The sequence below is a fragment of the Hemiscyllium ocellatum genome, chromosome 29 (genome assembly GCF_020745735.1).
Source record: "Hemiscyllium ocellatum isolate sHemOce1 chromosome 29, sHemOce1.pat.X.cur, whole genome shotgun sequence".
Lineage (NCBI taxonomy): Eukaryota > Metazoa > Chordata > Chondrichthyes > Orectolobiformes > Hemiscylliidae > Hemiscyllium > Hemiscyllium ocellatum.
Window position 1 is genome coordinate 21,814,808 of NC_083429.1, and position 14,518 is coordinate 21,829,325.

A 14,518-nucleotide genomic window follows, 5' to 3' on the forward strand; every position below is an offset into this window, starting at 1 on the left:
CTGTTAGCCAGTTTATCTTCTATCCACGCCAAGAAGGGGCTGATGTGGTGCAGTGGCAGTGTCCCTACCTCTGTGCCAAGAGTCCTGTGTTTAAGTCCTATCTGTAATAACATCACATAACAGATTGACTCAAAAATATCTCTCCATGTTGATACATTAACCCTTATACTATGTGTTTTTAATTTCTGCAATAACCTTCGAATTCTACACGTAAAACACCTGAATGTCTGAATTAGATTCCAGTATGTTATCCACACTTTCATATTGAGTGTATATAATTCACACTCATGAATACTCAATATGCTGTATACATCTCTCAACCACTGATTAAATGCCAGGCAGAGTCTTGTTCACATTTTAATAGTAGAAGTAACAACTTTTGAAACTGTTTTTCTCCAGTTGATTTCCAATGGTTTTTCCAGCATTTATAGATTATTTTCAACCTTTATGGTAGCAGGTAGAACAGGTGAGGAAGGATAGAAGCGAGAGAAAAGGGTTTCGCTGAGAGCCCTTTGATAACCACATTCTAACATATGCAGAATTCCTTGTTGCAAAGGTTGACTCCTTCCCATGTTGGTTAAATGCCCTAGGTAAGATACTGATTTCCTCTCTGTATGAATTGATTGAAGTAATCAGACAAATGATTGGAACGGAGGGGGAGAAGTCTATGCCTGCATAATAAATAGATCATGCAGTGCATTGTAAACAGAAACTGAAGAGGTAATAAATCATTCAGAGTCAACCTGAGAACTTTTCAGGTGCCTCCCATCCTGTGAGTTATATTTGTGTGAGTCAGTCCAGGTAGTTTGGTGATTACACCAGATCCCTGGACAAAATGCACCAAGGCTGTCAACACACAGAGAAGGAGTGAGGGCTGCTGATTCTGATGGCACGTTAATTGAAAAGGGGGTGTTCACATCCTGTGGACTTTACAGCAGCATGATCCTGCAATGGGGGATGGACTGACTTGGAATTTTCAAACCCTGTTTAAGATTCTCTGCGTCCTCACTCCTCTGACCATTGGTAAGATCTATGGGTATGCCCTGTCTGTTCTGCAAACTCATGGGGAAGTACTTTTAAAGTTACAGACTTACAGAACAAAATATAATTTTAAAGCTAATATTTCTAATTGAGTGGTTTCAATGCAAATGATGAAGTGTGTAAATGTATGCTGTGCTGCTGCAGGTGAATGTTCAACAATGCTGTTGTTTGTGTGTGAAAAGTTTTAGACATATGATAATTTGGTTAAAGGATGTTTTGAAGTGTAGGAGAGTAGTGTGGCGCTAGGTTAGGTAAAAGTTTCCCTTTTGCCAACTTTCACTTGAATCGGAGTCTCGCTCAGTGTTGAGTCAGTTCTGTGTTGGCCATAAGAATTGTGGGATAAAGAGATTGAAGTAACAGGCTTCAAGGGGAACTCGTAATGAGTGAACATTCTGCTTCCTTAGGATTTAAGTTCCTCCTCTAATTCTATCCCTTCCTATTTCTCTCCTCCTTTCCTGTGACATTGTCAGAATCCCGTTCCTTAGTGAAGACAGATACAAAATACTCTTTTAATGTTTCAATGGTGCCTCTTCCTCCAAAGCCAGAACTTGGTGGTTTTATCCATTTGATTCCAATCTGTCAAATCTCTTTTTTAATTCACTGAAATTACCCAGTCTCCCATTGATTCTTATAAGATTTGAATTTCCTTTGTTTCTCATAACTATTCAAAACCTAATTATATGTTATGATCACTGTTTCCTAAATGGTCCCTCTTTGAAACATGCTAAATAGCCCCATTTCCTTCCTTAGATCCAAATCTAGCACGATTTCAGCTCTTATTTTACAAGAAGCACATAGACCTAGAAGGTTTTCTTGGGGACATATTCAAGAGGGAAAAAAATCCTCATTCCTGAAGAAGGGCTCATGCCTGAAACATCAATTCTCCTGCTCCGTGGATGCTGCCTGACCTGCTGCGCTTTCTCAGCAACACATTTTCAGCTCAGACATATTCAAGAAACTCCCTACTGTTTTCCTTCTGCACTATTGTTTTCCCAGTCTATCTCGGAATAATTAAAGTCACCCACTTTTATTCTTCTGTATTTTATGCAATTTTCTAGAAAATCTTTTTCACTGTACCCTTTCTGTGATTTGGTGGTCTGTTGTATACAATCTGCGTGTGACTCTGGGAATAATTCAGGACTCGATATGTGAGATTCTGCCCATAACTTCCTCCATGTCTTCGGAAATTCTGACTCAGCCCTTTACTGCCATTGTCATCAGGGATAGGTAACAAATGCTAACTAGGCCAGTGGTGCTGACATCCCAAACACGAATATAGAAAACAAAACTGCAGCTCTACACATGGCCCTGGTGGTGCTATCCAAACCAAAATCCCCTGAGATGCTGTTCCCAGCGTAGAAATTGAGTTTCAGTGTGTCACAATTCTGGAAGATTCCTGAACTGCCTGCCTCTTCTTAATCCGCTGTGAGGTGATCACCCCTTCAAACGACTCAGACGCCATTAGCCATGTGGCTGATGCAGCTACCACCCCCACGCTGATTGATTATATCACTTCCGCCCTCATCATGACCACTCCCACAACCACTTTCGCCCCTCACAATTCCTCATGCATCACACGTGACATCACATCCGCCCCTCACATCATCACTGATGCCACATGCTCAATGACTTCCGCCACCCCTACTGCTGTGGTCACCATCACTTCCGCCCCCACCAGCGCCACTCACCTGCATTTTGCTGACGTGCCCCCCACAGATCCCACTGTCACCATTCCTGGCCCCCAGAACCCTGAGTGGAACACCACCCCTGCTCATGACTCCACCCCCATTCCCCCCACCATCACACCCACTCCAGTTACTGGCTCCGCCCCCCACTCCCAGCTCCACACCCACACCGGGTCCCAGCTCCCAGCCCTGCCAGGTTTTCACCATCCCTCCAGACCTCCCCCTCACTGAGGATGAACAATTAGTCCTCAGCAAAGGACTCACCTTCATCTCCCTCCTCATTTCCCCTTCCCCCACCTCACCCTAGTTCCAAACTTCCAGCTCAGCACTGTCCCCATGACTTGTCCTACCTGCCTATCTTCTTTTCCACCTATCCACCCCACCCTCTCCTCCCTGACCTATCACCTTCATCCCCTCCCCCACTCACCTATTGTACTTTATGCTACTTCCTCCCCACCCCCACCCTCCTCTAGCTTATCTCTTCACGCTTCAGGCTCACTGCCTTTATTCCTGATGAAGGGTTGTTGCCCGAAACATCGATTTCGCTGCACTTTGGATGCTGCCTGAACTGCTGTGCTCTTCCAGCCCCACCAATCTAGAATCTGGTTTCCAGCATCTGCAGTCATTGTTTTTACCCCTTCAAACATTCACTGCAAGAAGTTCTCGGCCTCCCGTAGGTCTCGCAGTGATTCAGGCTTGAAAACTCCGAGTTCAGTTGCAGGGAGGTAGAGACACCTCCTACCTGTGTGATTATCACACATCAATGAATTTAATACACGCCGTGACATTGAACACTTCTTCCGCCGCCTCCGCCTCCGAGCTTACTTTCACAATCAGGATTCCCACCCACCTTCCGAGGACCCCTTCGCCCACCTCCAACACACTGCATCCACCTGGATGCACCGCGCTGGCCTATTACCTGCCCTCGATCTCTTCATTTCCAACTGCTGCTGGGATATTAATCGCCTCAACCTTTCTACCCCCCTCTCCCACACCAACCTCTCACCCTCACAACGCGCAGCCCTCCAATCCCTCTGCTCCAATCCCAACCTCACCATCAAGCCAATGGTTAAAGGGGGCGCAGTGGTAGTCTGGCGCACTGACCTCTACAGATCTGAAGCCAAACGCCAACTCGAGGACACCTCTTCCGACTGCCCCCTCGACCATGACCCCACGCGCCATCACCAAACCATCATCTCCCAGACCATACGGAACCTCATCACCTCAGGAGATCTCCCACCCACAGCTTCCAACCTCATAGTCCGGGAACCCCGCACTGCCCGGTTCTACCTCCTTCCCAAGATCCACAAGCCTGACCAGCCTGGCCGACCCATTGTCTCAGCATGCTCCTGCCCCACTGAACTCATCTCTACCTACCTCAACACTGTCCTCTCCCCCCAAGTCCAGGAACTCCCCACATATGTTCGAGACACCACCCAGGGCATCAATGTGGACTTCAACAGTTTCCTCATATCCCCTTCCCCCACCTCACCCTAGTTCCAAACTTCCAGCTCAGCACTGTCCCCATGACTTGTCCTACCTGCCTATCTTCTTTTCCACCTATCCACTCCACCCTCTCCTCCCTGACCTATCACCTTCATCCCCTCCCCCACTCACCTATTGTGCTCTATGCTGCTTTCTCCCCACCCCCACCCTTCTCTAGCTTATCTCTCCACCCTTCCAGCTCACTGCCTTTATTCCTGATGAAGGGTTGTTGCCCAAAACGTCGATTTCGCTGTACTTTGGATGCTGCCTGAACTGCTGTGCTCTTCCAGCACCACTGATCCAAAATCTGGTTTCCAGCATCTGCAGTCATTGTTTTTACCCCTTCAAACATTCACTGCAAGAAGTTCTCGGCCTCCCGTAGGTCTCGCAGTGATTCAGGCTTGAAAACTCCGAGTTCGGTTGCAGGGAGGTAGAGACACCTCCTACCTGTGTGATTATCAAGGACAAATAAAACAGACCAGCGCACCCAGAACTGCAAATAGCACCTTTCAGCGATCCCATTAATGCTTCTCAGTATATCAACTTAATGTTTTATCCATACACTTATTTCAGAGTCACCTTAATAATTGTATTAATTATTTATTATTTATATACACCACACTGTTGTTTATTGCAGTTCAACTTGTTTTAAAGTTGCTATCTGCAACATGGTTAATTTTAGTTTTATCAACTTTGAGTTAATTAGGTATTCTAACGATTTATTTATAAATGAACAGCTGATTGGTTGCAAATTGCGGGTGAGGTGAAAGTCACAGCCCTTGACATCAAGGTCACATTTGACCAAGCGTGGCATCAATGAGTCCTCATAAAACTGGAAACAATGTGTATTTGCAGGCAAATTCTCCATTGGTTGGAGACATACTGGGCACATGATTATGGTTCTTGGAGGTCAGTCATCTCAACTCCAGGACAAGGCTGCAGGAGTTCCTCAGGGTAGTGTCCCAGGCCCAAACAACCTCAGCTGCTTCATCGATGACCTTCCCTCCATTAGAATTGAGGATGCTCGCTGATGATTGCACAATGTTCAGCACCATTTGCGACTCCTCAGATACTGAAGCAGTCCATGTTCAAATGGAACAAGTTCTGGACAATGCTGAAAATGTTTTGCTGGAAAAGCGCAGCAGGTCAGGCAGCATCCAAGGAACAGGAAATTCAACGTTTCGGGCATAAGCCCTTCTTCAGATTCCTGAAGAAGGGCTTATGCCCGAAACGTCGAATCTCCTATTCCTTGGATGCTGCCTGACATGCTGCGCTTTTCCAGCAACACATTTTCAGCTCTGATCTCCAGCATCTGCAGACCTCACTTTCTCCTCCAAGTTCTGGACAATATCCAGGCTTGAGCTGACAATTGGCAAGTTACATTTGCGCCATAGAGATGTCTCCAATAAGACACAATCTAACTGCTACCCTTGACATTCAATGGTATTACCATCACTGAATTCCCTACTATCAACCTCCTTGTGGGTACCATTCCTCAGAAGCTCAGTTGGACTCGCCACATGAACACAGTGGTGATCAAGAGGGAAGGCTAAGACTAGGGCGATGTGGTGGCTCAGTGGTTAGCACTGCTACTTCACTGCGCCAGGGACCTGGGTTTGATTCCAGCCTCAGGCGACTGTCTGGGTGGAATTTGTACATTCTCCTTGTGTCTGCATAGGTTTCCTCCTGGTGCTCCGGTTTCCTCCCACAGTCCAAAGATGTGCAGCTTAGGTGAATTGGCCATGCTAAATTGCCGATAGTGTTCAGGGATATGTAGATTAGGTGCATTAGTCAGCACTTAATGTAGAGTAATCGGGTCGGGGAATGGGTCTGGGGGGGTTACTCTTTAGAGGGCCAGTGTGGACTTGTTGGGCCAAAGGGCCTGTTTCCACACTGTAGCGATTCTATGATTCTATGAATACTGCAGAGAGTAACTCACCTCCTGAGTCCCCAGAGCATGTCCACCATCTTCAAGGTACGAGTCAAGAGTGTGATGGAATACTCCCCACTCCCATTGATGGGTGCAGCTCCAACAACAACACTCAAGAAGCTTGATACTATCTGGAACAAAGCAGCCCACTTGATTGGCACCACATCCACAAGTGTCATTCCCTCCATCACCAACACTCAGTAGCAGCAGTGTGTACTATCCACGAAATTCACCAAAGACTCTTAGTCACCCATGACTACTTCCATCTAGAAGGCCAAGGGCAGCAGATACATCAAAATATCACCACCTGTAAGATCCCCCTCCAAGCCACTCACCATCCTAACTTAGAAGTATATCACCATTCCATCATTGTTGCTGAGTCAAAATCCTGGAATTCCTTCCCCAGTGGTATTGTGGGTCAACAGCGGTTCAAGAAAGCAGCTCACCACCAGTTTCTGAAGGGCAAATGTTGGTGGCTGTTCTCACCCACGTCTTACAAATGAATAAAAAGAAGTAGCACCTCCTTAATGACCCCTTCACTGAATTCCTGCTCTCACTGAATTCCCATTCTGTTTAGCATGTTGCTCAGCTCTTTGTGTAGCTCATAAATGGATGGGTCTGTGAGGGAAGATGGAATCATGAATTTTTATTGTCCATCACACAGGACCTTTGTTCTCCATCTGAGGTTTGGGGTAATGGAATAAAGGCACAATTGGAGTTTAGCAGCTGATCAGGTTCTAACTCTGGATGCTCATGGGTTAATATAAAACTGTTTCTGTCCCAAGAACTGCACATTTCCATTGTTTAGGATTACTCGGTTCCTGTTACATCCTTAAATTCTTCCAAATCTGCTGGACAGTCATGCACCTGAAATGTTGGCTTGGATTTATTCCTCCCTAGATGTGAATGGGATGGTTCCAGGAGGCAAAATAATCAGGTGGGTTGGCATTAGAGAGCTACATGCCCACTTGCTGACACTTCACCAACAACGCTGTGGGGAAAGGTCTGGGGGTAACATTCCTGACCCATCACTAATGAAGGCCCTCAAGCAGAAGGTTAATGACCAGTTAAGAGCCTTCATTGACCATTAGCCTACTGTCCTGCTTTCTGAGTGGATAGCTGCACTCCTGACTGGGAAAGCCTGGTGGAATACCTGTGGGTTGTTTATGGTGGTGGGGGGTGGGGTGGTCTGGTTTGCCCCAATCCAAGGATAATTGGGGGCAGAGATGGGAGCTCTCTCACTCTTGAGGATGTACTTCCAGATTTCCAGTGGAAGTAAGGAAACTCCGGCAGCTCATTCTACTCCTCCCACCAATGAAGCTGTTTAGCTTGCTGAATATTTCCAAAAGAAAATTCTCCGATTGTATCTGTGAGTCTCTTTCTCACTCAGGTTTGGTCATCCTGGATCCTGAGGAGGTCACATACATCGAGAGCCAAGTGAAAGGGGTCATAGGTCGGTCTGTGGTACTGGAATGTGGCCAGTCTGTGCCCACCATTTACATCTGGGGCTTTACCCGGCCTGGCTTCAGTGACATTCGGGCAGTCCTGTACAATTATGGGATGGGTGACAAGCTGCAGAAAATGGCTTCCATGTTTGGAGATGTAAAAGTCCTCTCTGACAGTGCGGCCCTAGTGATAGACAACCTACAGCTCGCAGCTGAGGGACGATTCACGTGTCAAAGTTTGTACGATACCAACGATGGGGCAAAACTCATTTACATCTTTGTGGATTTACACGTCCTAGGTGAGTTATATCTCAATCTCAAGAGGGGCCTCCAGGAGCCTTGGTAAAAGAGGAAATTGCTAACCTAGTGAACCCTTATTGACCATCTACATAATTTACAGAGACATTCAGTTGCATCCATTTGAATGATGTTCCTGTGGGTTCCATTTCCATCTGATCAGACATTACTGCTTTGCACTCTTGCAATGAGTATCACAACTATTAATCCTTTATACTGTTCATTTAACTCAAGAAACATCACTGTATCTACATGATGGGCCAAATGGCTTTCCTTCTTTGCCATAGTGGTTCTGTGAAGTGCACAATTTTAATTCTTCCACAGGCAGTTTGGAAAATGCAGCCACCTCCCTCCCCAGCACTGCCTTGTGCTGTCACCACAGTTGTATTTCACCCCCATGAACCCAGCAGCTTGGAGCCACCCCTTGACTGGCTGCTCCTGAACTGAAACAGAGTGAGCAGTCTTTCTGTGATTTTGCATGAACCATTTTACAGAAAGAAAACTCAACCTGAGAAAGCCCACCACACCATCCAGGGTCTCCCTCACTCAGTTGCATCATGAGACAGGCAGATATTGGTGAACGGATCACCCCAGCTCATGGTATGTCATCGGCTGGTTTAATCAGGACTGGGATGGAATGTACACGTTCATCTGATGCTAAGTGTGGTCTGTGTTGCCATGAAACTTGTGATTTGGGTTCTATTCTTAAATTAGAGAAAGCTACAATTCTTTCTACTGGTAGTTTGTGGCTGATAATAGTTGTCCCCTTTACCTACAAGTGACTGTTACCCGACTCTGACAGGTTTATGTAATCGCTTCTGTTTACATATTGTACATAATCCTGTTCTCTGTGAGTATATCTCCCAGCAATACAGACCATTCCATCCTTTTTTCTCATGCACTCACCCATGATCACTGACATCACCCTTACATTATGATAAACATCACCATCTCGTTATCATATCCAACCTCTTCATAGTATAGTTTGGAGCTGCCCCTTCACTTTTGCAAATATGTATATCCTAAAGCCAAATAGTGTTGAATTGCTGTTGCTGAGGGTTTAATAGGTGAGTAGATTCATGAGGAGCCTGTAGATATTCTGGCTGTAGTGTTTTTTGTTCTGGGTGGGTTTTGAACTTTTGTCAACTATTGATTCCCTATACACTTCTACGAATGACACAAACAACTGAGGTCATGAAGATCATGTGCGTGATGTGTTCATAAATTACAAGCAATGCAGCCACAGGGTGACTCATTGTAAGTCAAAGAATCTGATTGACAAGAACATCATGCAACAATGGGCCCCAAATTCATCAGTGCTGGAATAGGAAGAGCATGCGTATTGTCCATGGTTTAACTGTGGACGAGTACACCAGTCAACATTAAGGTGTTTCAAAAAAACTTGCATGCAGGCTTGTTCCAAGCTGTCCATGGTAATGCTAGAGGTGTTCATGATCCCTGCATGGAGAGAGAGAGAGATAAAGTGATCCAAATCAGAATGGGGAACATACCATGTCACATCATTGATCGAAGATTTGGAATGGAAGTGACTGCAATAAAGGTGGGAGAGAAGTAGAATGACCAGGTTCTGTCAAATATGGAATCGACGAGTGGCAATTCACAGAACCTTGTTCCTTGTGCTCTCAGCAATGACAATACACAAGGGAGTCATCCACACAAATAATAATAAACTGTCTTGGAAACAAATAGTCTTTAAAGTCATTTGAAAAATCATACAGTGGAACAGACTGGAAAAGGAGATAAACACAATCCAATCGCTTCAAAAGCCATCTTTAGATTATCTCCATTTATATTTTGTTTTAGTGATAAGGATTGCCAGCTAGCAGGTTTAAATAGCATGAACTGTGTAAATGCTGGAGGAATATGTAAGTCAGTCTATTGTTGAATAAGTTAATATTTTAGGAGTTAATGTTCATCTTACCTTAGCTTCACTCATTTTACTGTCAAAACACTGAATGTATTCAAGAGGTGGCTAAAAAAAGCACTTGGGCAAATAGGATCAAAGGTTATGGGGAGCAAGCAGGATTAGGCTATTGAGTTGGACAATCAGCCATGATTATGATGACTAGCGGAGAAGCTCGAAGGACCGAATGGCCTCCTCCTGGTCCTATCTTCTATGTTTCTATGTCTCACACAACCTATGGGGTGGACACCAGGAGTTCTACTCTATCTTTTAGAGGGAGCAGGTGTATCTATACAAAGTCCCTACGGTCCCATTAATTATGCCTGACCAAATGTAGTTGCACTTATTGTTGTCATACAATAAATTTTCTTGTGACCTAAGGACAGAACCTCTTCTGTAGATACTCTATGATGGTGTATTGTCCATCATGAGTCACTCAATACCCAAAAGACAAAGCAAAGACAAAGGGAGAATTGGTGCAGCGTCCCTTAGCCAACATCATGTATTGGTCAAGGGGTCAAATGCCAACAAGTGGCACTAGTGATCATGTTTTTGTTATTCCTTATCCCTCACATGATGTGGGCATCATTGGCATGGTTGATATTTGTTGTCCACTCTTAATGGCTTGCTGTACCATTTCAGAAGGTGATTAAGAGTGTGCCTGGAGTTACATGTAGACTGGAAAGTTAACAGGTGGCAGATTTCCCTCCTTAAAGGACATTAGTGAACCAAACATTTTTTTATGATATCAGCAATGATCGTTTTATTGCCACCATTACTGAGATTTAAATTCCAGATATATTGGTTAAACTTAAACTTAGTCAGCTGCAGTGATGGGATTTGAACCAATGTTTCACAGAAACATGAAGTTGGGCCTACGAATTCCATCCTGTTGATATTACTAGTACACTGGCTTCTGGGAAAATAGCCAACTTTTGCAGTAGTGTGGGTCTGATCTCTACCATGAAGACAGGAATTGAGGGAAAAAAGACAAAGGAAGTGAGTAAGTTTATCACTTGAAGAGCATTTCCACTTTAAGAAGACACAGACAGTGAGTCAACTGCTGAAGGGTGATTACCAATGGAAAGGAAGAGAAAACAGCCACCAGGGAAGGAGTTAATAGGCAAACTCAACAATCTAAAGACAAGATCTCAATAAGAAGCTGGTAAGAAGCACTGGGGCAAGACATGGGCTTAGACAAGAGAGAAAAGCCCCCCACACTTAAATAATACAGAGGCCTGAGTGAAGGAACATCTGTGAGGAACAACTGAAGGCTTCAAGAGATAAAGTTAGAGATCCTGAAGGGACAAGTGAATAAAAATGGAGCAAAGACCAGAAAACATATGTATGAGAGTGTATAACAGTGTTGTCATTTCTTATAGTGACATTAGGCTTCACAAAACTCAGTTACAAGGCTCGGTGAAATGCCCAGAAATGAAGTGTATGTCCGGGTTATTGAGTCAGGAGGATCTCAGAATTTATATAAGTTAAAAATAAGCAACTTGGAAGATATATAGTGAAAAGACTAGCAGTAGAATAATACTTACGAAAAGTTAAGGATTTAAAAGTTTAGCTAGGCCACATTCGGAATTTTGAATACAGTTCTGGTCACCAGACTACAAAAAAGACATAAATGCTTTGGAGAGGGTACAGAGAAGATTTACCAGGATGTTGCACGTTCTGGTGGGTTGTAGTTATGAGGAGAGGTTGGATAAACTGGGATGTTTTCAGTGAAAAGGATGAGAGGAGACCAGATAGAGGTCTACAAAATTATGTGAGCCCTAGATAGGGTGAATAGTTAGAGGTTTTTTCCCAGAGTGGAAAGGTCAGCTACAAGAGGGCACATGTTCAAGGTGAAAGGGGGAAAGTTTACAGGAGAAGTGTGGGGAAAAAAATTTTACCCCGAGGGTGGTGGGTGCCTGGAGCACCCTGCAGCGGAAATGGTGGAAACCGGCACATTAGCAACACTTAAGGTGTATTTTGATAGAATGGGAGGTGAACAGAGAGGTAGATGCTGCACATTGGCAGTGAATCGTGAGCGTAATTAAGGATTAGGATGGTGTAGGCTTGTCGGGCTGAAGGTCCTGTTCCTGTGCTGTATTGTTCTTTGTTCTTTATAAAAGACCAGGACTCAATAACGAAGTTGTGATTTTGACAGGAAGATTTATGAAACTCATAGCCTGAAAGCAGTATTTAAAACTTGCGTCAAAGAAGATGCTAAGTATTTTAGATTGTGAAAGGTGGGAAAATGCCCATTTTATCAGGAAGTAGCAGGAAACCGCCACCTTGGCCACAGAAGGTGAAGAAAGCCCTCACGGAGAGGGTAGCCACCATTTTGATGATTATAAAAGGTGAAAGATTCACTACCATATTCATGGACTCAATTGCAGGTGATGTTGTAAATAGATATGTTTGAAGATACCCTAAAAGATTTTGGTAATTACTTCAATTTAAGAACAAATCAATTTGGTAATTATTTCTATTTAAGTACAAATCAATTTCTTGAAGGAGAAAGATTTAGAAGAGTTCAACTTCATTAATAACTTCTATAAGGTCACCCCTCAGCCTCCAACGTTCCAGGGAAAACAGCCCTAGCCTGTTCAGCCTCTCCCTATAGCTCAAATCCTCCAAGTCTGGCAACATTCTTGCAAATCTTTTCTGAATTCTTTCAAGTTTCACAACATCTTTCTGATAAGAAGGAGACCAGAATTGCCCGCAATATTCCAACAGTGGCCTAACCAATGTCCTGTACAGCTGCAGCATGACCTCCCAACTCCTATACTCAATACTCTGACAAATAAAGGAAAGCATACCAAACGCCTTGGAGCTTTGACATGACAATCCATGAGAGACAGAATTGTTTTCAGAATTGATGGTGGAACGTTGTCAGATTTCTTCCAGTCCAAGGAAGATTTAACTTTGTAGAAAGCTACCCAGTTCATGTTTGAAGCAGAAGCCATACAGACTCAAAGACAGATCCTGAGTGGAAAATATCAGTACAACCCAAAAGCACAGCAGAATCAACTCATTTTATAAGATATGGACACCACAGAGACACACAGAATAAGCCAAACATCCAATGCTAAAATCCAGGGTCAACACTGTGGGTCAATAATAGCTTATAAGCACAGGTAATATCCAGTCATCACTAAGTAATACTATATCTGTAAACTGCAGTTCACTTCCAGTTCATATATTATTGAAAGACACAGTTTCAGAACAGTCGAAGGACTAATGGTGACATATAGAGAGGTCTACACAGTGGAACACCCACCTCTATGTTATCGCTTCTTGTTAAATCCTGACCTGTTTGAGGTTTTCGTAGCAAGTTACAGGTGTGACATTCCCTGGATATCATGGTAGCACTTTTTCCAGTTAGTAAATGCACATATATTGATGTTTCCTGTAGCAGTCATAGAGTTGTACAGCACAGAAGCAGACTCAAATCATCCATGCTGACCATATATCCTAAATTAATCTAGTCCCATTTGTCAGCATTTGGCCCATATCTCTCTAAACCCTTCCTATTCATACAGCCATCTAGATGCCTTTTAAATGCTGTAATTGTACCAGCCTCCATCTCTTCCTCTGGCAGCTCATTCCACACACGCACTACCTTCTGCATGAAAAGTTGCTCCTTAGGTCCCTTTTAAATCTTTTCCCTCTCACCTTGAGTTTTGGACTCCCTTACCCTCGGGAAAAGACCTTGGCTATTCACCCTACCCATGCCCCTCATAATTTTATAAACTTCTATATGGTCACCATTCAGTCTCCGATGCTCCAGGGAAAATAGCCCCAGCCTATTCAGCGTCCCCCTCTAGCTCAAACCCTCAAACACTGGCAAAATCCTTTTCTGACTCTTTAGAAGTTTCACAATGTCCTTCCTATAGCAGAGAGACCAGATTGAACATAATATTCCAAAGGTGGCCTCACCAATGTCCACTCTTTTTTTAAAAGAAAAAACAGTTTGGAATTAATAATAACAATATTGTATACATAAATACTGATCTGTTGTTGCAACAATTAATCCAGGTTTGTGGATGAGGAAGAGTGTGCACTATTTAAAACTGCAGAATCACTTTCTAGTTAAATAAGCACTCTGCAAGTCCATTTAGTAGACAAAAGTGAGGACAGCAGATGCTGGAAACCAGAGTTTAGATCAGAGTGGTGCTGGAAAAGCACAGCAGGTCAGGCAGCATCCGAGGAGCAGGAAAATTGACATTTCAGTCAAAAGCCCTTCATCAGGAATAGAGGCAGGAATCCTCCAAGATGGAGAGATAAATGGGATGGGGGTGGGGTGGGGGTGGGGTGGGGGTGGGGAGCAGGGGAGAAGGTAGCAAAGAGTACAATAGGTGAATGGGGGTAGGGATGGAGGTGATAGGTCAGAGAGGAGGGTGGAGTGGATAGGTGGGAAGGGAGATTGGCAGGTGCTAAGGACAGTGCTAAGATAGAAGTTTGGAACTGGGATAAGGTGGGGGAAGGGGAAATGAGGAAACTGGTGAAGTTCACATTGATGCCTGGGGTTGAAGTGTTCTCCCCAATAAGCCACTCTCCTGTCCTGGCACCCTCCCCTGCCACCGCAGGAATTGCAAACCTGCCCACACCTCCTCCCTCACCTCCATCCAAGGCCCCAAAGGAGCTTTCCACATTCATCACAGTTTCACCTGCACATCCACAAATGTCATTTATTGTATCCGTTGTTTCCGATGCG

The 14,518-nt window shown here is 44.3% G+C and overlaps 1 protein-coding gene across 5 annotated transcripts in view; it reads left to right on the forward strand.

Annotated features, from left to right (window-relative positions):
- Positions 1 to 781: 781 nt before the first annotated feature.
- LOC132829496 (V-set and immunoglobulin domain-containing protein 10-like 2) overlaps positions 782 to 14,518 on the forward strand; it is a 67,123-nt gene continuing 53,386 nt past the window's right edge. For 4 of the 5 annotated variants that reach the window (XM_060846715.1, XM_060846718.1, XM_060846719.1 and 1 more), the window contains exons 1-2: positions 782 to 1,023; positions 7,532 to 7,885. In XM_060846715.1, coding sequence (XP_060702698.1) covers positions 951 to 1,023; positions 7,532 to 7,885 — 427 coding nt within the window. In that variant the 5' untranslated portion in view covers positions 782 to 950. The remainder of the gene's footprint in view (positions 1,024 to 7,531; positions 7,886 to 14,518) is intronic. The other variant, XM_060846720.1, reaches the window with a different exon arrangement.